The 22,070-nt window shown below is 43.5% G+C and overlaps 1 protein-coding gene across 1 annotated transcript; it reads right to left on the bottom strand.

Moving 5' to 3' along the window:
• Positions 1–36: 36 nt before the first annotated feature.
• On the bottom strand, positions 37–7,753 carry TP53I3 (tumor protein p53 inducible protein 3). The gene is given in 6 exon segments (XM_024764432.1): positions 37–627; positions 629–717; positions 1,502–1,698; positions 2,596–2,808; positions 3,984–4,251; positions 6,373–7,753. Coding segments are annotated over 6 exon segments (990 nt in total). The 5' UTR covers positions 6,505–7,753; the 3' UTR covers positions 37–536.
• Between the last annotated feature and the right edge of the window lie 14,317 nt (positions 7,754–22,070).

The following is a 22,070-nucleotide window of genomic DNA, read 5'->3' as shown; positions in this document are numbered from 1 at the left end:
CGGAAGCTGGCAGAAGGGGGTGGAGGCTGAGGAGAGCTGTGAGAGATGGGTCTGCGCCTGGGTGAGTTGCCGGAGAGGGCGGGGACCACAGTGGGGTCCGGGCCTGCGGGGCGCGCGCTGCTGTGCGGGGGACGCGTGGGTGTGTCTGGGCCCCTGACAGTGCACTAAGACGAGCCTGCAGGGTTCTGGCCGATTGGGTCTGGCCGACGCTGTACTCCGTACCCAGAACCCCTGGCGCTGGCTCAGCCCCCAAAGTTCAGCATCAGTTGACCGGGCCTCTTTTGTAATCTCCTCGGCGATGCCAGTCCCGACTCCCACCTCACCCCCACCCTGACGGCCACAGTCCACGCGCCACTCTTCAAGTCCACTCTTTATTTCCTTAGACCGGCTTTGCACTGATCATTTGAGGCTGGGAGAGGAATAGGGGATTACAGGCGAGCCTGGTGTAGCACCCGGTCGCCTGAGTACTGTGAATTTTCTCCAAGTTTGCTCTTGGAAGACCTGAGGTAGCCTTGTCCTGTACTGCTCCTCCTCCTTCACTGGGGCAGCTCCAGGACGATTTTGCCCACATTCTTGTTAGTCTCCATGTACGCATGGGCTTCTTGGATTTCAGTTATGGGGTAGACTGTCCAGAACCGGCAGTAAATTTTGAGGGTTCCCCGTGGAGAAGTGGGGCAAAATTTGCTCTGTGAAAGCCTTCACCAGCATCTGTTTGTACTAAGATAAGGAAAAGGAGACCATCAGCCTGGACAGAGGCCTTACCTTACCACTCCCCACCCTGCTTAGTCTTTCTGCTTTCTCTGAAACTTGTACACATCTGAAAAGTCACACAAGGGTATGTAATCCCTTCACTACCAGCATGTATGTGCATGTCCCTAGATTTGTAAGCTCTGTTCTGTCCCAGATAAAGACCAAAGCTTGGAGAAAATATTAGTGTCACTGAAAGCTGAAGGGCTGTTTTTAAATAAAGACTTCAAGCAGGAGGCAGCCACAGACAGGACTTAATATAAGTTCAATTCAAAAGGGATGCTTAACCTCTGCTATCCCCCCAGCAGTTGTGAAACCCTGTTACGAAACTCCCAAAGCTGGCACCTGCTGGAATGCCACACAAAAGATTTCATGAATGTATAATCTGTTAAAGGTAGAAGCTTACTAACCTTACTTACCTAAGAGGCTTTCTTAGCACACTGAGAACAGTTCTGCCTTTGAAAACAAAGTCTTGGAACTATTAGTAGTATTTCCTAATATGGTCAATGCTTTGTTCATTGTTATAAAGTTTACATAACACATTACCCTCTTTCCAAGATGTTGAGGCCTTTATCAACCAATTTTAATTAGTTCTGTGAAATTAGGTTACCTATTTATACACAGAGGGGCAGGTTTCTATTAATACATAGGCTCTCTAACTTAATATATGATCTTACTTTCTCAGGATTATGTGAATGAATCACACTTTTATGGATAATAGTTAAATCACATTTTCTTTTCACCCATCACTCACCTTTTTGTCCCTAGATCTTAGCAGACTGGTGATCAGACTTCCTCTTTTAAAGAGTATCTTTGAAAACAGAGGCCCACTGATGTCAGCACCTCCCGTCAGACCATAGAGAATCCAGCGACCATCAAGAGCCAGGCAGTTGACATTTTTCTCCCAGTAGGAGCCGCCTATGCAGTCTAGAATAAGGTTGACTCCAGCGCCTTTCACATGAAACACAGATATGTGATGCTAGTCAGACACAGAAAGCTTGGTGTGAAATAAGATTACATGGTATATTTGTGGAAATGTGGGTATATATAAATACAAGTGCAAGCAGTAAATCTGTAGGTTGGAATGCAGAACATTGCTTATAGAAACATGGTTGTAAATGGAGTTTAGTTGGCTGAACTCTATTATACATGTGTGATATTATACATGATCATATTTTATGATCCCTGCCACAGCAGGAGGGAAATGGGGCAGCACCATGATCTGGTATTTCCCCTGACTTCCATGTAAGTAGAGAACCCACTGGCACCCAGGGGAATAGGGGAGATCCACCCCAGGCTACAGGACAGGCTAGTCCATATCTAAGTTATCAAGTGTCTGAGCTGGGTTGCCTGAATCATGGCCTTGCTAGCTTTGTTTTCATCTCTCCTTTTTGACCCGTGTGGAACAATGGAAGGGGATGAGCCAAATATATGCAGATTCAGTTTCAGAATATAGAGGCATACACATCTACTCACCCACTTAGGGAGCTACCTACCCAAGCCTACTCTGACCAGCTCCAAACTGGTTTCTGCTCCATGCCTCCTGTTAATTCACTGCAGAGTGGCTGGTTGGGAAAAAGAGGTCCTGAATAATTCCAGGCCAACCTGTGTGATTATCCACTTTCTAAAAAGCGTATGAATCATATCACAAGAATGCACAGGAAAATCATCTTAGTCCTAAACACTGCCTGCCTGTCTCCAGTGGTCAAACACCAGACTACTAGAATTTGGCCTGGGTAGTTGTGCTTTTAGCAGAGGGAAGACAGATCCAGAGGCAACTCTGAGGCTGGTGAGGATTTTATTTAATCATCTCTGAAACTCCTGCTGAATTGCAGAAGCTTTATTTACCTTTGCTGAATTTCAGTGTTGCTTCCGAAAAATCCTCTTCTTTGTAATTGAATCCAGCAGCTGCTCCAAGCATTTCTGCCATTTGAAGCCTGTGCTGGGAGCCAGCTGTGACCAGAGGAAGAGCTCCAGCCATCCGGGTAAGTTGGATGGCAGCTGTGCCCACACCACTTGCTCCTGCATGGATTAGCACAGAGTCTCCAGCCTGAACATTTCCTGTGACAGAAAGTACAGGAACCATTTTCTTTGCTTTGCAACTGCTACACATTCTCCACATAGGCTTATTCTACCATGATCACCTGGCCCTGGGACCACCAAATGCAAATCTCTGGCTGTTTTGAGAGAACATATTGACTTTTTGTTTTACTGCCTGTAGTCAAAGTGGGAAACAACTTTTGGAAACAGTTATTAGCAGCCACATCCACAATCTCTGTTCTACCTGTGAAATAATAACAAAACATATCTCTGACCTATACCTGAATGAGTAAGAATAACCGCCATTCCCGCTGTCACTACCTGAAGCCAGCCTGTCTACAGTCTGAAACTGGCCTCCAGCTGGTCTCACAAATCCAGGCCCCACACACAGCCACCAGGCTCCTCCTGAAATGGAGCTTCCATTATGTCACTTTCTCCTCAAAATGTCAAGTGGTTCTTGATTGGCTTTCGTGTCAAGTCCAAATAGCCTGCCATTCAAGGCCACCACAATCTAGTCCCAGTCTCATCTTTCATAAATTACAGTTGTCATCCTTCACTTCTGAGTGAAGCAGCTGATCTCACCTTGACCCTCTTAGGCCACCTTGGTATGCCATCTGTCCATCACAGCTCTACCACCCTTCAAGGCCTTCTGTTCCAGAAAGCCTTCTTGGACCCCCTTTGCCCACACCAACTTTTCCCATCTTGAGCTTCTGTTGTAGTTAGAGACAGGACCACCCTTCCAAACACTGTGGTTGTCTTGCCAGTTACACTGAGTTCCCCAAAGCCAGGGGCCCTCACGTAAGCTCTTTGCTGGCCTCAGTGGGATTGGGGAGGAATTAAAGAGTTGATTGAATGGCTCCTTCTGCTGTGCTAGGGCTCCCAGAGAGAAGCTTAGCCTGACTGAGAAGCTGGGACTACTGCTGGGCTTACCATGTGAAGATGTGCACAGGCCTTTCATCCAGCACTTTCCAGGTTTTCTATGTGCTAACCATAATTTTCAGCCTCAGTATTGCTGCACAGTATGAGGACCTGATACTACTGATGGTACAGTAGGCTGAGGTGCTGGGGTTGGGTGTGGCTCAGTGGCCAGATCAAAGCTGCCCTGCAGGACTGCTGGGTTCTGAGGTGGCTGAGTCATGAAGCAATTGAACCATGCTGTATAGAGTAAGCATGAGGTAGGGTGAGGTGGTCCTTACCCAAGAGGTGTAACAGCTGGGAGGCGGTGAGCCAGGCCTCTGGGATGGCGGCAGCCTGGGGCATGGTCAGTCCTGCCGGGATGGGCATGAGGAGCCCTTCAGGGACAGTGACATGCTGGCCCCCGCTAGGCAGCAGAACTATGGCTGGGTCCCCAATCTTTCAGTGTCCCTGGCAGCCAGGCCCCTGCTCTGCCACGTGTCCAGATGCCTTGAGTCCCCAAATGTTGCTGGCTCCTGGGAGTGGGGCATACTGGCCTTGTCTCTGCAGAGAAAGGGTGCACTAAGTAGTAAACATGATCAGAAGTCTGTGTGTCACCGTCCCTGGCCCTCTTCCCATAGCCCCTTTTTTTTTTCAAGACAAAGTTCAGGGTAAAGTTAGGTGGTTTTTTTTTTTTTGCGGTACGCGGGCCTCTCACTGTCGTGGCCTCTCCCGCTGCGCAGCACAGGCTCCGGACGCGCAGGCTCAGCAGCCATGGCTCACGGGCCCAGCCGCTCCGCGGCATGTGGGATCCTCCCGGACCGGGGCACGAACCCGCACCCCCTGCATCAGCAGGCGAACTCTCAACCACTGCGCCACCAGGGAAGCCCTAAAGTTAGGTTTTTTAATTCAAGAAAAATGAGAGGAGAGGTGATTTGTTTCATGCAAATAAGAGACTGTAGGTCCCATAATCAGTGGATGTCTAACTGGTAGAGTCCTTAGCTGTTTCTCTCATCTAAACCCCTTGTTTTACAAATGAAGAAACTGAGACCTGGGCAGGGAAATGCCTCGTCCAAGGTGGCAAAGCAAATTAATAGCAAGACTGGGAATAAAACCATGGACTCCTTTTCTTTTCAATTTAATTAAATTAATATTTTTATACAGCAGATTCTTATTAGTTATCTATTTTATACATATTAGTGTATACGTGTCAACCCCAATCTCCCAATTCATCACACCAACACCCCTGACCCCCCACCCCCACCCCGCAGCTTTCCCCCGTTGGTGTCCATACATTTGTTCTCTACATCTCTGTCTCTGTTTCTGCCTTGCAAACCAAACTGTGGACTCCTTAATGATAGTTCTGATATATCAAGTGCCAAGCTCTGTACTTGCTCAACACAGTCCTCAGAAGCCTTCAAACAGATGCTTGAGACCAGAGGGATGAACTAGGAGTGTGCATCTGAACGATTTGATGAGCCTTTTCAAAGTACACATGCCTGGGTCCTGGTCCTATTTATTTTGAATAAGTGCCTCCTGTGATCCTGGTGTACATTTCTTAATTCAAAAAATGCAGCTGGCCTAGTTTAGTGCTTCAAAAAGAAGTCAGAAGAAAATTCTTAGAGTACTGCCCCCTGCCAGCTCTGGGACCCTCAGAGTGGAAAGAATACAGACTTTGGAGCCTTAAGACAAAGACCTCAATTTGAGTCACAGTTCCCCTGGTTACTAGTGTGTGGCCTTGGGGGGGCTTCCCTGGTGGCGCAGTGGTTAAGAATCCGCCTGCCAATGCAGGGGATACGGGTTTGAGCCCTGGTCCGGGAAGATCCCACATGCCGCGGAGCAGCTAAGCCCGTGCGCCACAACTACTGAGCCTGCTCTCTAAAGCCTGCGAGCCACAACTACTGAAGCCCGTGTGCCTAGAGCCTGTGCTCCACAATAAGAGAAGCCAGCCCACCGCCACTAAGAGTAGCCCCCACTGGCCACAACTAGAGAAAACCTGAGCGCAGCAAGGAAGACCCAACGCAGCCAAAAATAAATAAATTAGTGTGTGGCCTTGGGCTCATTGCTGAACCTCTCTGACCCTCAGTTTCTTTATCTGTCGAATACAAATGGTGAACAGGGCTGCCTGAGGAGTAAAGGAGATAGAGCAAGGTCTAACACTTGCGCGCGGGAGCACACACATACACACACACACACACACACACGCGCACACGCGCGTCCAGTCTCCTTATCTGCAAACCTGAGCAGACAGTGGTTTGATGCAGGGTGGACTCTGCTGTGCAAACACCCCTGTATTTTGTGTAAACAACGGAGGCTAAGTGGTTCTAGTTTCAGAACCCCCAGCACACATGATGAGCATTAATAGTAGTGCCTTAGGTCTTTCCTTCATCCGGTGAATGTTTATTTTCATTTATTTATTTATTTTTGCGGTAAGCGGGCCTCTCACTGTTGTGGCCTCTCCCGTTGTGGAGCACAGGCTCCGGACGTGCAGGCTCAGCGGCCGTGGCTCACGGGCGTAGCCGCTCCGCGGCATGTGGGATCTTCCCGGACTGGGGCACGAACCCGTGTCACCTGCATCGGCAGGCGGACTCTCAGCCACTGCGCCACCAGAGAAGCCCCTGGTGAATATTTATTGAAGAACCTGGAGTCCCGCCCAGTCCCAGCCGCTGCCAGACCCCTGGGTATCTGGAGTAAGTCCGCCCGGTTCAGGGCGCTGGCTGCCACCTTCAGGAGGACTTCACCCTTCCCTGGGCTTGGCTTGGCCACTTCCTTCAAGTAAAGGTTTTCTGGTCCTCCGGGCTTATCAAAGTGCACAGCTAACATGTTCTCTGAGGACACAGGGTAGACCGAGGTTCTTTGAGGGGCGCAGCGACCCCTGCCGGCCAGCGGCCTCCTTCAGTCCGTCCGACCGCAACCCCCTGAGCTCCTTCCGGCGGGGACCCTGCAGCCTCCGGACCGACCCCACGCGGAGGACACAGGCTGGGACGAGGTGCAGAGAGGATGGCCGTGCGGCGGAGCAGGAAGACACGGAAGAGCGTCAAGCAAGTTTCATTCCCTCCGAGTTGGAATCCCTCGCCCGCCAGGGTCACTGGAGCCCGTGAAAGTTATTTACTTGCTCCGGGTGGCCCCCTTTGCTGCTCCAGGTGACGCGGCGCGGTCCTGCGCCCCCTGCGAGTCCTCGGAGCAGAATCCTGGAGCAGTGGCGCTGCCTCGCCACCACCACAATGGACGGCTGGAGTCTGGGTAGTGCAAACGGTGGGGCTGACCCTCCCCTTCTTCCTTCGCCTCCTTTCCCTTTAAAATGCAAAGCTAGTGGCGGCAAATCAGATTTTCTTTAACTTTGAGCCTCCGGAATCTAGTCTTTCTCTTGGTTTGGCGTGAAATGCTGTTCCAGCCCTCACTTTGAGAAAACTTTCCTCTCTCTAGGCAGCAAGACGCGAACTCTTGGCAGGCGAGCGGTCCATTTCTCAGGCCAGGCTTTTAGCCCGTTTGGGCTTTAAGTCTGGCTTCCTGCCCTTCTTGTGGACAGGCGTCCCAGTAGGGTGGGCAAGCAGGGTGCTGCTGAGAAAAGAGAGGAGCATTAGGGGCAAAGGGAAGGTAAAACAGTCCCGGGATTCTTGTCACTTCTGCGGTTCCTCCAGTCTTTCCTGGGGATGAGGGAGCGGCCTCTGGAAGACGCTGCCCAGTGAGGCAATTTAGCCTGGTTAAAAGCTATATAAATAGGCTACATCAGGGTTTCTCAACCTTGTTGCAATTGACATTTTGGACTAAATTTTTTTGTTGTGAAAGACTGTCCTGTGCAGCTTGGGATGTTTAGCAGCATCCCTGGTCTCCACCCACTAGATACCAACAACACCCCTATCTAGTTGTGACAATAAAAAAATGTATCGGCATTGCCAGATATCCCTTGGGGGGCAAAATTACTTCTAGTCAAAAACCACTGGGTTGGAAGAATACACACGTATGTGCGCCTGTGTAAAAACAAGATAGGTAGCTTTTTTTCTTTCTTTTTTTTTTTTTTGCGGTATGTAGGCCTCTCACTGTTGTGGCCTCTCCCGTTGCGGAACACAGGCTCCAGACGCGCGGGTGGGGGCAAAAAAAAAAAAAAAAAATCGGATACTTATCTTTATTTTTTTAAATAAATTTTTGTTTATTTTATTTATTTTTGACTGCGTTGGTTCTTCGTTGCTGCGCAGGGCCTTTCTCTAGATGTGTTGAGCGGGGGCTACTCTTCGTTGCGGTGCACGGGCTTCTCATTGCGGTGGCTTCTCGTTGCAGAGCACGGGCTCTAGGCGCGTGGGCTTCAGTAGTTGTGGCACGAGGGCTCAGTAGTGGGCTTAGTTGCTCTGCGGCATGTGGGACCTTCCTGGACCAGGGCTCGAACCTGTGTCTGCTGCCTTGGCAGGCGGATCTTAACCACTGCGCCACCAGGGAAACCCCTGATAACTTATCTTTAAAAAAAAAAAAAAAGGATACAGCATCATATAAGCCAATCAGTAGAAGCTAAAAATACATTGATTAAACCTAGAAGCCATTTGTTACAAAAACCCCGAGCAAAAGAAGAATAAAAGGAATTGTGTATTATTTACCAAAAACCCACAGCAAGTACTATCCTAAATGGAAAAACACTAAAACCATTGCAGTTAAAATCAGGAAGTAGATAGGGAATGCCCACTATTGACATTATTATTTAACATTACTTGGGAAGTTTTAGTAAATGCACTAATACATACACAAACAAAAGGAAGTAACTGATATAAACATTGGAAAGTGATAGGACTATCTCTTTTTGCCGTTGATATGAGCGTAGACCTAGAAAACCTAAGGGATGCCAGTAAACAAAACAAAACAAAACTAACATTAATGAAATAATTTGTTAGGATGCCTGGATGCAAGATGCATACACCAAAATCAATAGCTTTATTCTCCAGCTAAGCACTTAGGGGAAAAAAATGGGAGAAATATCCCTTTTACAATAGCACAAGCTGTAAAAGGTTTAGGAATAAGTTTAACTTATTTAAGGAACTTAACTTTAAGAAAGGCATAGGAATTATATATAGAAGACTATAAAACTATATTGGAGAACAGAAAACAAGATCTGAACAAGTGGAAAAATTATCATGCTATGGGGTAAGAAGACAGTACATAAAATTGTCAAATCTACCAGATTAATATATACATTTATTGTTAATTTAGTTATAGTGCCAACAGGGCCTTTTTATTTTAAAAAATTATTTATTTATTTATATGTTTGGCTGCCTTGGGTCTTTGTTGCTGCACGCGGGCTTTTCTCTAGTGGCGATCAGGGGCTACTCTTTGTTGCAGTGCACTGGCTTCTTATTGCGGTGGCTTCTCTTGTTGCAGAGCACGGGCTCTAGGCGCCCGGGCTTCAGTAGTTGTGGCACACGGGCTTAGTTGCTCCGTGGCATGTGGGAGCTTCCCAGACCAGGGCTCGAACCCGTGTCCCCTGCATTGGCAGGCAGATTCTAACCACTGGGCCACCAGGGAATTCCCCCGGGTCTTTTTAAATTGTATAAAATCTTAGAGTATGTGGAAGAGTAAATTCCCCCAAATGGCCAAGAAATATATGAAAAACAATAGTAAGGAAGACATATTACCAGATGTCAGAAAATATTGTAATGATGATAAAATGACAATATAGTACTTACTTCTGAGGTGTTCCATAGAAATAAAAAACACAGATATGTAAGGACAGACAGAGAGAAATGTTTACTGCAGCATTGATCACAGTGCCAAAAATCTAGAAACAAAATAGATCCCAGCACTAGGGGAATGGCTGAATAAATGATGAATACTGTGCATCCATTTGAAAAATGACCAAGAGTTATAGCAGTTGTCACAGAGGGATTTACATGAAACATTTGTTTAATGAGAGAAACATTGTGTTAAAATGACAAAACATCCCCATACACATATACATGACCACACACACACACACACACACACACATATGAGTTAGATGAGCATGGAAAAAGATATGGAATCTTTTTATATATATCATTATCTTTATATGTAAGTTGTTTGGGGTTATTTGGAAGAGGGTGATGTCATAGGAGTTAAGGAACAATAAAAAAGGAAAAGAGAAAAAAAGTGTATAACTTTTAAGCACTTTATATGTAGAGCTATGTAAAAGAAATTAAATAAGCCTTTAAAATTAAGAAAAAAAATTGAGGAACGTTGAATGGTCCCACTGAACCATATTTCTCTGTAATCACAGCCTATGGGTAGTCCCCTCGCACACTCATTTGGGTTTGACCGTGTGACTTGCTTTGGCCAATGGAACAATGAAAAGTGCTTATAGGGAATTCCCCAGCGGTCGGGGAACTAAGATCCTGCAAGCCACGCAGTGCGACCAAAAAAAAAAGGTGGGGAGGCGCTTATATGTTGAACTTGCCCGCTCTTGCTACTGAACTTTTTCACTGTCATGTGAAGAAGCTTCTTGAGCTACTCTACCAGAGCATGAGACTTCACGGAGCAGAGACAAGCTGTCTGAACTGAGCTCTCCCGGACCAAATAGCCCCAGATGATTTGCCAGTTGACTGAACCTACATGAATGACCTACCGTGAGGTCAGCAGAGGAACTTCCTGACTGATCGCAGACCAAATTATTGACCTACAAAATTGGTTGCAAGTAAAATGATTATTGTTTTAAGCCACTAATATTTGGGGGGTTGTTTGTTATACAGCAGTAGATAATGGATACAAAAAGGCTCCTCAAGAAGAGTGAGGCCTCCTCTCCTCTATTTTATCATAATACATCTCTTAATAACACTTGTAGCACTCTATTGTCTGACTTTCTTCATGACCAGACTGGGGATCTCTAGAGTATCCTAGTCATCTCAGTATCCCCTGTGCCTATCACAGAAGTGTTCAATTGAGATTTGTTGACTGAATGTGAATGATTTCAGATTTATTTGGGATATCGAAGAGTTTGAGCCATTGAAAGAGGCCAGGGAGGGAAGCGCCAGCATTTTTTTTTTTTTTTGCGCCAGCATTTTGAGAAGAGAAAATCCATGGGAGAAGTGGGGACAGCTGCATCTCTGCTGTAATTACCCCCTATTTTCTGTAGGCCAGGGAGGTGAAAAAACAGCCCCTTTTCCACCCAGCCCTTTTACTTTGACCCAAGAATGATTTACTTTAGGATACCAAAAATGATTCTCAAATCTCAAGGAGTTTGTGATGTTTAATCTGCTGAGGATGGAGTCTGGCCTCTGCAGGTCTGAGCACTATGTGGGTAAGGAACTGTTCTCAGGGTAGACCTGCTCAGAGAACTAGGCCATTAGCATGGGCTAGAATATGTACAATATTTCCAATCTGTTTCTCCCCCTCCCTCCCTTCCTCCTTCCCCCTTCCTCCCTCCCTCCCTTCCTTTCCTTTCTTACTTTAAATATTCATCCATTTTATTCACAGATAATAATTGAATGCCCACTGTTTGATAAACACTGTGCAAGGTGATGGGATAAAATGATGAGGTATGGGAGGTTGGGCAATATAAGTAGAGAACACTTTTTAATAACTTAAAGAAACCTTTTTTTAAAACTTTGAAATAGAAATATTCAAACATATATAATGCAGAAGAATGAAGTTGGACCCTTACCTTACAGTATACACAAAAAATTAACTCAAAATGGATCAAAGACCAAATGTAAGAGCTAGAATTATAAAACTCTTAGAAGGAAACATAAAGGAAAAGCTCATGACTTTCAATTTGGCAATGATTTCTTGGATATTAAACAAAGGCACAGGCAACAAAAGAAAAAATAGGTAAACAGGACTACATCAATATTAAAACTTTGTGCATTAAAGAACACATCTACAGAATTAAAAGGCAGCCCATGGAATGGGAGAAAATATCTGCAAATGATACATCTGATAAGGGGTTAACACCCAAAACATATATAGAACTCCTACATCTCAACAGCAAAAAAACCCCAAGACAACCCAATTGAAAAATGGGCAAAGTACTTGAATAGACATTTCTCCAAAGAAGATAGATAATACAAATGGCCAATAAGTACATGGGAAGATGGTCAACATCACTAATCATTAGAGAAATGCAAATCAAAACTGCAATGAGATACCACTTCACACTCATTAGGATGGCAATTATCAAAAACCAGAAAATAACAAGTGTTGGCAAGGATGTGGGGAACTCCTGTGCACTGCTGGTGGGAATATAAAATGGTGCAGCTATTATAGAAGACAGTATCACAGTTCCTCAAAATATTTAAAATAAAATTACCCTATGATCCAGCAATTCCTCCTCTGGGTATATACCCCAAATAATTGAAAGTAGGGACTCAAATAGCTATTTGTATACCAATGTTTGTAGCAGCATTATTCAGAATAGCCAAAAAGTGGAAACAATCCAAGTGTTCATCAATGATGAATGAATAAACAAAATGTGGTACATACGTTCAATGGAATATTATTCAGCATTAAAAAGGAAGAACATTTTGACACATAGTACAAGATGGTTAAACCTTTTTTTTAAGTCTCAGGTTTTTAAAAAAATATTTATTTAGGCTGCACCGGGTCTTAGTTGTAGCACATGGGGTCTTTAGTTGCAGCATGTGGACTCTTAGTAGTGGCATGCAGACTCTTAGTTGCGGCACACATGCAGGATCTAGTTCCCCAACCAGGGATTGAACCTGGGCCCCAGCATTGGGAGTGTGGAGGCTTACCCACTGGATCACCAGGGAAGTCCCAACATGGTTCAACTTTGAAGACATTATGCTAAATGAAATAACCGGTCACAAAAGGACACTTATATGTCCACTGATATGAAGTACCTAGAGTTGTCAAATTCATAGAGACAAAAAGTAGAATGGTGGTTGCCAGGGGCTGGAGGAAGAGGGAAATGGGGAGTTAGTGTTCAATGGGTATAGTGTTTCAGTTTTGCAAGATGAAAAGAGTTCTGGTAATGGACGCAGGTGATGTTTGCTCAAAAATGTGAATGTACTTAATGCCACTGAACTGTACACTAAAAATGGTTAAGATGGTAAATTTTATGTATTATTTACCACAATTAAGAATAAATAAATAGGAAAGTGGAAAAAGCATATAAAAGTATAGAGAATAATATAATGAACCTCTGTATGCCCGTCATTCAACTTCATCAGTTAACCCCTGGGCAGTCTTATTGTGTCACATCAGGAGAGACATAATGTCTGGTTGAGTCTCATTTCGTGTTGTAAGACATCCTGCATTCAGGTATTGCCAGGTGGCTCACTTCATTATGAAGTTCCCCCCATTAGGTTTTTCACCTGATCGCTCAGTAGCCATTGATGATCATTCTGTAGATCAGTTTTCTCCAGCTTTCTTGTGCATAGGTATCACCTGGGGATCTTGTTAAACTATGTATTCTGATTCAGTAGGTCTGAATTGGGGCATGAAACTCTGCATTTCTAACATGCTTTCAGGTGAAGCCAGTGCTGATAGTCCATGGATCACACTTGGAGTAGCAAAGATCTAGATTATTTCATTAGGGCTTTCCTTTCTTTCAGTAACTGATATTTGGTTACTGTAAGCCATAGCTTGTACCAAAAAAAAAAAAAAGATAAACGGTATTTACCAAGCTTCAATATAATGATTTGATTTCCTGGCATCTTCCAAAGATGACTTATGATTTTTATTTAAAAAGTAACATTATAAATCATGGACTTCAGCATAGCTGAGGAGTTTCAACCCATTACAGTTATCATTCTTTTTGAGGCTCAACTTGTCTCATTTTTGGCCAGTGGGGCCTTGCTTTTTGGTATGGCAAGATGTTTCAGGCTCATCTTGTACATTTCCTGCTCAAATCTGGATTCAGTCATTTCTCAAAGGAGCCTGGTTCCTATTATTGGAAAATGACATTTAGAGACCACAATCTGTACACAAGGGATGCCTAATTGCTATGGCTCTTGTTTCTAGTCCTTCTTAGTGGACAGAGCTAGGAAATAGCTATTGTTTTAAAAGAAACATGAAGAGTTTCAACTGATATTTCCAAGTCAGATTTAGGATTATAGGGTTTTAATGTAACTCCTTTGAGTTTATATATATCTTTCCTGAAAATCATGGCTTCTAATGATCTTACTATACTTGTTTATTTGATTTAATCTATGCTATATTCATATAATTGTTTCAGAATACAATTATTATTAATAGTAACATGATCACTGAAAACAGTTCTAAATTTCATTGCTGTTCTTTTTTTTTCTGTATTTATTTTCATTTTGGATGATCTGTCCATTGGTGTAAGTGAGGTGTTAAAGTCCCCCACTATTATTGTGTTACTGTCGATTTCCTCTTTTATAGCTGTTAGCAGTTGCCTTATGTATTGAGGTGCTCCTATTTTGGGTGCATATATATTTATAATTGTTATATCTTCTTGGATTGATCCCTTGATCACTATGTAGTCTCCTTCCTTGTCTCTTGTAACAATCTTTATTTTAAAGTCTATTTTATCTGATATGAGGATTGCTACTCCAGCTTTCTTTTGATTTCCATTTGCATGGAATATCTTTTTCCATCCAGTCACTTTCAGTCTGTATGTGTCCCTAGATCTGAAGTGGGTCTCTTGTAGACAGCATATATATGGGTCTTGTTTTTGTATCCATTCAGCAAGCCTGTGTCTTTTGGTTGGAACATTTAATCCATTCACGTTTAAGGTAATTATCAATATGTATGTTCCTGTTACCATTTTCTTAATTGTTTTGGGTTTGTTTTTGTAGGTCCTTTTCTTCTCTTGTGTTTCCCATTTAGAGAAGTGCCTTTAGCATTTGTTGTAGAGCTGGTTTGGTGGTGCTGAATTCTCCTAGCTTTTGCTTGTCTGTAAAGCTTTTGATTTCTCCATCGAATCTGAATGAGATCCTTGCCAGGTAGAGTAATCTTGGCTGTAGGTTCTTCCCTTTCATCACTTTAAGTATATCATGCCACTCCCTTCTGGCTTGTAGAGTTTCTGCTGAGAAATCAGCTCTTAACCTTATGGGAGTTCCCTTGTATGTTATTTGTCATTTTTCCCTTGCTGCTTTCAATAATTTTTCTTTGTCTTTAATTTTTGCCAATTTGATTACTATGTGTCTCAGTGTGTTTCTCCTTGGGTTTATCCTGTATGGGACTCTGTGCTTCCTGGACTTGAGTGGCTACTTCCTTTCCCGTGTTAGGGAAGTTTTCGACTATAGTCCCTTCTAATGTTTTCTCTGGTCCTTTCTCTCTCTCTTCTCCTTCTGGGACCCCTATAATGTGAATGTTGTTGCCTTTAATGTTGTCCCAGAGGTCTCTTAGGCTGTCTCCACTTCTTTTCATTCTTTTTTTTTACTCTGTTCAGCAGCAGTGAATTCCACCATTCTGTCTTCCAGGTCACTTATCCGTTCTTCTGCCTCAGTGTATTTTTCATTTCAGTTATTGTATTGTTCATCTCTGTTTGTTCTTTAATTTTTCTAGGTCTTTGTTAAACGTTTCTTGCATCCATTCTTTTTCTGAGGTCCTGGATCATCTTCACTGTCATTATTCTGAACTCTTTCTGGAAGGTTGCCTATCTCCACTTCATTTAGTTGTTTTTCTGGGGTTTTATCTTGCTCCTTCATCTGGTACATAGCCTCTGCCTTTTCATCTTGTCCATCTTTCTGTGAATGTGGTTTTTGTTCCACAGGCTGCAGGATTGTAGTTCTTCTTGCTTCTGCTGTCTGCCCTCTGGTGGATGAGGCTGTCTAAGAGGCTTGTCATTGCTGTTCTTTTTGTTCCTGGGATATATCCCCAAATAAGGACATACCACTCAAATTATTGTGTTTTTAATTTAGCATCACTTGAAATTATTCCTTTCTGTGTGGCTAACCTATCAACTGGAAACACAATTAAGGTTATTTCTTTAATTTTGAATTTTAGATTCTTTTTTTTTTTACATTTTTAAGTTTGTCTTGAAATTATGTAAAACATTTACATGGTATCCAAATTAAATCTTCAAAACAGGGTACATTCAGAGAAATCTAGCTTCTATACCTCTCCCTTCCACCCTGTTTCCTCCTACTCCCTAAGGTAAACATTGGTTTACCTTAGTTTTTGTTTTATTCTTTTTTTCTTTTTTAATATTTATTTATTTATTTGGCTGCACTGGGTCCTAGTTTTGGCATTTAGGGTCCTAGCTGTGGCACGTGGGATCCTCGTTGTGGTGTGTGGACTCTTAGTTGTGGCGTGTGGACTCTTAGTTGTGGCATGTGGCATCCAGCTCCCTGACCAGGGATTGAACCCAGGCCCCCTTCACTGGGAGCGTGGAAGCCCTAGCCACTGGACCACCAGGGAAGTCCCTTGTTTTATTATTCTGTTTTTAAACAATAAGCAAATATATATAGATATGTTCACATATTTTCCTTTTCTAAGATAAAAATGTAGCGTACCAAATATATTGTTCTGTATTTTGCTTTTTTCTGCTGAACAACATATTTTGGAGATTACTCTATAGCAGTTTATGTTCCTTTTTATAGCTACATCCATCGTGTGAATATACAAAAGTTTATTCAACAGGTCCCCTCCTGATGGATATTTGGATGGTGGTAGAGAGATCTGAGATAGAGGAGATATGTTTGAAGGCCCTGTGGCTGGAGGAGGAGCAGGGTGGGAGATGAGGCTGCAGAGATAGGCATGGGTCAGTCTATGCAGACTTGTTGGCCCTGTAAGCTTTTTATTATTACTCTAGAAGGAATGGAAGACTACTGAAGTGTATTAAGCAGGGCTGTGACATGATAAAATCTGTATTTGAAGAGCTCACTTTTATTGCAGCATAGTGTGTGGGTTAGAAAAGATGAGTGAGTGTAGAGAAGTCTTTTAGAAAGTATTGCAGTAGCCCAGGTGAAAGGTGATGGTGGCTTGGACTAGGGGAGATGGCAGCACAACAGAGAGAAAGGGAAAAGTGAACGTATTTAGAAAATAAAATTGACTACTTAGTGATCTTTCGGATATGGAGTTATAAAAATGGTATCAAGCACGACCCCGAGATTTCTGGATTCTGCACTGGATGGATGGAAGCACTATTCTCAGAGATAGGAAGCCCTGGGAGAGGAGCAGATGTTGCGTGATGATTATGTGTTAAATTTTGAACATATTAAAGTAGAAGTTAGGGAATTTCCTGGCGGTCCAGTGGTTGGGACCCAGCGCTTTCACTGCTGAGGCCCAGGTTCCATCCCTGGTTGGAGAACTAAGATCCCGCAAGCTGGGCAGCACGGCCAAAAAAAAAGAAGTACCTTTGAGACATTTGAGTGGAAAATGTCAAGAAGTTGGTTTGATATGTGTGTCTTCAGCTCTGTTTCGGAGTTAATCAGGCTGAGAACCTTAGTTCTGTCTCACATTGGTCATAAAAACTGTCCATAGTTGTCCCCATGGGAGACAGGTCCTGGTCGGCACTGGGATTAGAGGTCAGGGTGTGTCGCGGCATCAGTGAGGGGCTCAGAGTTGAGGGTGAGGGCAGTTTGAGGCCTGAGTTGGGGTCAGCAGTAAGCATCAGATGACAGGGTGGAAGGACCACAGCTTTCCTTTCTGGCTGCTGCCCTAAAGGGTAGATAACCTACCTTTGGAAGAAGGGGTGACCATCTTTGTCCAGTCCTGTGCTAGCCCTGCAGTGGGCAGAGAAGAGGCAGTACAGACTGTGGATGGAGGATGAAGAAGGCTGGGGGACAGGTCACAAGTCATGGATGTGGCTGTGCTCACTGGAGGCTCACAACACCCTAAAAAGGCAGGCAGGTTATGAGGTCCAGATGGAGAAACTGAGATTCAGAGCTAAATGCCTTCTAGGACCTCAGAGCTAGTCAATGCAGAGCAACCGCTTGAACTCAGGACTCCTGAGTTAGGCTTTCTCAGCAACGCTCTCACCTAAAGGCTTCCATTGAAAGAGGAGGAAAAAGGGCAACAAATGGAGAGAAGGAAGGACATTGTAGATAATAGCTGGGCCTCACAGGAGAGAAGGAGGTATTGCTACGAAGTTGTAGGGGAGTTTATGAGGTTTCCCTTGGTGCTACACAGACTTTCTCCATCTCTGAGTGCACTATCCTCCCAAAGGGTCAGCACAGAGCTCTGCTGCAAACCCCAGAAAAGTTTTTTGTTTTTTTTTTTGCGGTACGCGAGCCTCTCACTGTTGTGGCCTCTCCCGTTGCGGAGCACAGGCTCCGGACGTGCAGGCTCAGCGGCCATGGCTCATGGGCCTAGCCGCTACGCGGCATGTGGGATCCTCCTGGACCAGGGCACGAACCCGTGTCCCCTGCATCGGCAGGCGGACTCTCAACCACTGCGCCACCAGGGAAGCCCATGATTTTCTTTTTTTTTTAATGTATTTTATATGTATATATTTATTTATTTATTTTCTTTTTGGCTGCGTTGGGTCTTCATTGCTGCATGTGGGCTTTCTCTTGTGGCACACGAGATCAGTAGTTGTGGCTCTCAGGCTCAGTAGTTGTGATTTGCGGGCTCTAGAGGGCAGGCTCAGTAGTTGTGGCGCATGGGCTTTGTTGCTCCGTGGCATGTGGGATCTTCCCTGACCAGGGATTGAACCCATGTCCCCTGCATTGGCAGGTGGATTCTTAACCCCTGCACCACCAGGCAAATCCCAATGTTGATTTTCTTAAAACAAAACATCCCCTGCTCCAACCCCTTTTTGTCAAAATATAAATTTTGGGATTGGATGGTAATTTTCAGATGAACTGGTTGCAGTGGCAGTATTCCACAGTCCTCTACATCTCTGGCCTCCAAAGGGACTCCCCAAAGGTTCATGTTTTAGCAGAACAAGAAAGATCTTCTGTGTAGGAATGAGGTGGAAGCATGTGTCCCAGAAACCCAACTGATGTGAGGGTACAGCTGCTGCTGCTTATCCTGAAAGGTAAATGGGGGTGGGGCTATAATCTCTACCAGATGTCCTCTGAAGGGTTCTGCGCAGTTCTGCTGAGTCACCTTAACACAGCAGTTTCTGTGGTAACCAAGCCCAAGCTAGGGCAGCCCAGCAGCTCAGTGGTGACTCATGGTTCTGGAACAGCCTAAGGGCTGACCTTTCCCTGCAGAAGCTGGGGCAGTTCAGCTCTGGGTACTGTGCCAGCTTCTGTCCCTGCATGACTTTCTCTGGGCTCTTCCTCTCCTCTCTCCATGGATACTCCATCCTTAGGTTGGCAGGGCGAATCCCAGGAGCAGGGATTCAGGAAGGCTCTAGGAGAGGAAAAGGCTTGGAGTCTGCTTGGTGGAGTTGCCTGTTTGGTTACTGTCCCTGCCATCTTCCTGGGCCTATGGGCCTAGGGCATCCATATCGCTCAGGGCTCAAGACATTTCTTACTCCAGGCAGTGGTTTTCACACTTTTTTATTTGCAAATAGACAAAAAGCCTTTTCAAAAACTATGTGTCCCCTCTCACATTTTTAAGTTGAGATCTAAAATATTTCATCTTAAATTTAAGTAGTGCAAAAGTTATGATTTCTGGTCATAAATATTGAATTTAAAACTCTTATATCAGGCTTTTAAATGTGTCAAGTGGAATTAAGATTTCAGAGCAAGTTGATACTATAATCATCCACTAAAAAGTACCCAAACAAGTTCTTTAAACAGAAGTTTTAAAATTTTATTTTTCTTCCAATATTTACATTTTCATTCCACATAAGAATTACATCTGCTGTATTTTATGCTTTATTGAACATTCTTATCTGCAACAAAATATATGTAATCCGACATTTATTTTATTTACTGTGACCATAGGGCTATAAGTGTTAAATTTCTTCTGGATTTAATTATCATTACAGTATTATTAGTGCACAGCTGATCAAAACAACATTATTTTTAATTATTTTTATGTTATTTAAAGTATTATTTCAGGGGAATTTCCTGGCAGTCCAGTGGTTAGGACTCTGTGCTCTCACTGCCAAGGGCCTGGGTTCAATCCCTGGTTGGGGAACTAAAATCCCATAAGCCACATGGTGCGGCCAAAAATAAAAGTATTATTTTAAATATTAGTAATTATTGAACATAAAAAGTAAAATTTTATTGGACCGTTAGTGAAGCTGACTTTTTCTAAATAATTATTATATCTGTGGATGAATATTAATTATTGCTAGAATGAGACTGGGCTCAACGTTAATTTCTTTCTGTTTTTCCTTTTTATGGACAAGCTCTGAGAAACCTAATTTGCATAAATTAGATGGGAAAGAAATTTCATTATAGGAATGTCAGCCAATTATTTGAATACCTGTGAGTTATATGATAAAAACCATATAATGATCTATCATCAAAAACTATTTTCAGTGATCTATTAGCTGGCAAATTAATTAGGTATTCCTTCAATTTTGTTGAAAGCAAAGATTTGGAAACCACTCAACCTGTAAAGGATTAGTTAGTCATAAGTGTCATTCCGGTTCTCAGCTTCTGGGATTATGCCAACAAATCTTTGCAAAGATTTATCAAATGATTATTAATTATTTCTGCTACTTTTCCACTTAGAGGCATTTTGTTTATTTTTATTTATTTATTTTATAAATTTATTTTATTTATTTATTTTTGGCTGCGTTGTGTCTTCGTTGCTGTGTGCAGGTTTTCTGTAGTTGCAGCGAGCGGGTCCACTCTTTGTTGCCGTGGGTGGGCTTCTCATTGCGTTGGCTTCTCTTGTTGTGGAGCACGGACTCTAGGCGCGCAGGCTTTAGTAGTTGTGGCCCCTGGGCTTTGTTGCTCCGTGGCATGTGGGATCTTCCCAGACCAGGGCTCGAACCCGTGTCCCCTGCATTGGCAGGCGGATTCTTAACCACTGCACCACCAGGAAAGCCCCGAGGCACCTTGTTTAAATTGATATACTCAGGAAGATATGGAAAGTAAAAGTATTAATTCCAATACACTTTTGCTAAGACAGTTTTTGGACCAAATTCTTTTACCTTATCATGTGCTTTAAATATATTTTTATTAGGGGAGGGGAGGGGTAAATTGGGAGATTGTGATTGACATATACACACTACTATATATAAAATAGATAACTAATAAGAACCTATTGTATAGCACAGGGAACTCTACTTAGTACTCTGTAATGACCTATATGGGAATAGAATCTAAAAAAGAGTGGATAACTGTATATGTATAACTGATTCACTTTGCTGTACAGCAGAAACTAACACAACATTGTAAATCACTATACTCCAGTAAAAATTAATTAAAAAACTAAATACCTTTTTATTAATATTTTGGAGTTGTAGACTTAACCCATTTATGAAAAACAGCTGTGACATTCTTATTGGCAAAGCCAGCCATCATTGTTTTAAACTAATCAGCCAAGTCAAATTACTTTCTATCAGAAAAATTTCTCATTTTTCAAGTAATCTTTTTTTGGTTTTTTGGCCACAAGGCGTGTGGGATCTTAGCTCCTCAACCAGGGATTGAACCTGCACCCCCCCACATTAGAAGGCGAAGTCTTAACCACTGGACCACCAGGGAAGTTCCTCAAGTAATCATATTAATTCATGTCCTTATGATAACTGTCTTGCTTCTGAATTTTAAGAAACATAAAGACAGGGAGTCTTTCTCTCCTAGATGACTTATGATACAAAGATTTTCACTATTTCTCAGTGATGCTCTTTTTGCAATATTCTCTTGGGACTCTTCTTCACATATGATGTATTTTTGACACTGGAGGACGGAAGAGGTCATTAAATTTAAAAACATTGAGAATTTTCCTTTCCTTTGGCACCCTGCAGTTTTTACCCTCCAAGCCAAGCATCACAGTAAGATTGGGACTGGATGAGAGTAGGCCTTTCTTTTGTATACTGGGAGAAAGGCTGTTGGAGATGGGAGATGCAGAAGAACTGGCATTACTGCTCAATCACAACAGATAAATTTTAGGAAAGTACATATGGAAGTTAAAGATCTGGGAAAAATGAACCCCTTAAGTCCATTCATGCCTGTATGTGCCATTTAAAGTCTTTGTGAACTACCAGGACACATTTCCCTGATTCAGAGACCGCTGTTTCAGAAGATCACCTGCTCCCTGGGCACTTCCACAGGTACTGTGTAGCTACCATCAAAGGATCCCTTTTGTGGGTCTCCCTGAGTAGCTAAGCCCAACTGGAACTTTGTAGTGAGAACTGTAGGAAGCAACTGGACCGCCTTACATAGGAGGGTTCCAGACAATGAGGCATTTGCCTTGATGAGGTTTATGAAAAGGGCTCCCACTAGGCACCCAACAGTGCAGTGTGTGTGCATCCGGGAAATGCTGGTAAGTAGCCAAGAGGCTTCATGATGGCCTTCAGTACTTTAGAGATCACTGTTGATCCAGGGTCAGACCTTCTGCCTTGTAGGCTCAAAACCCCAGCTTGTCAGCATGTGGAGAGAGGTGTACAGTCCACATAACTAAGTTATAACATTCAGATGTCAATGTGCTAATTT

The sequence above is a fragment of the Neophocaena asiaeorientalis genome, unplaced genomic scaffold, assembly GCF_003031525.2.
Source record: "Neophocaena asiaeorientalis asiaeorientalis breed wild unplaced genomic scaffold, Neophocaena_asiaeorientalis_V1.1 scaffold345, whole genome shotgun sequence".
Taxonomy (NCBI): Eukaryota; Metazoa; Chordata; class Mammalia; order Artiodactyla; family Phocoenidae; genus Neophocaena; species Neophocaena asiaeorientalis.
Note: the sequence above shows the minus strand (reverse complement) of the source record. Positions and strands in the feature narration are given on the sequence as shown.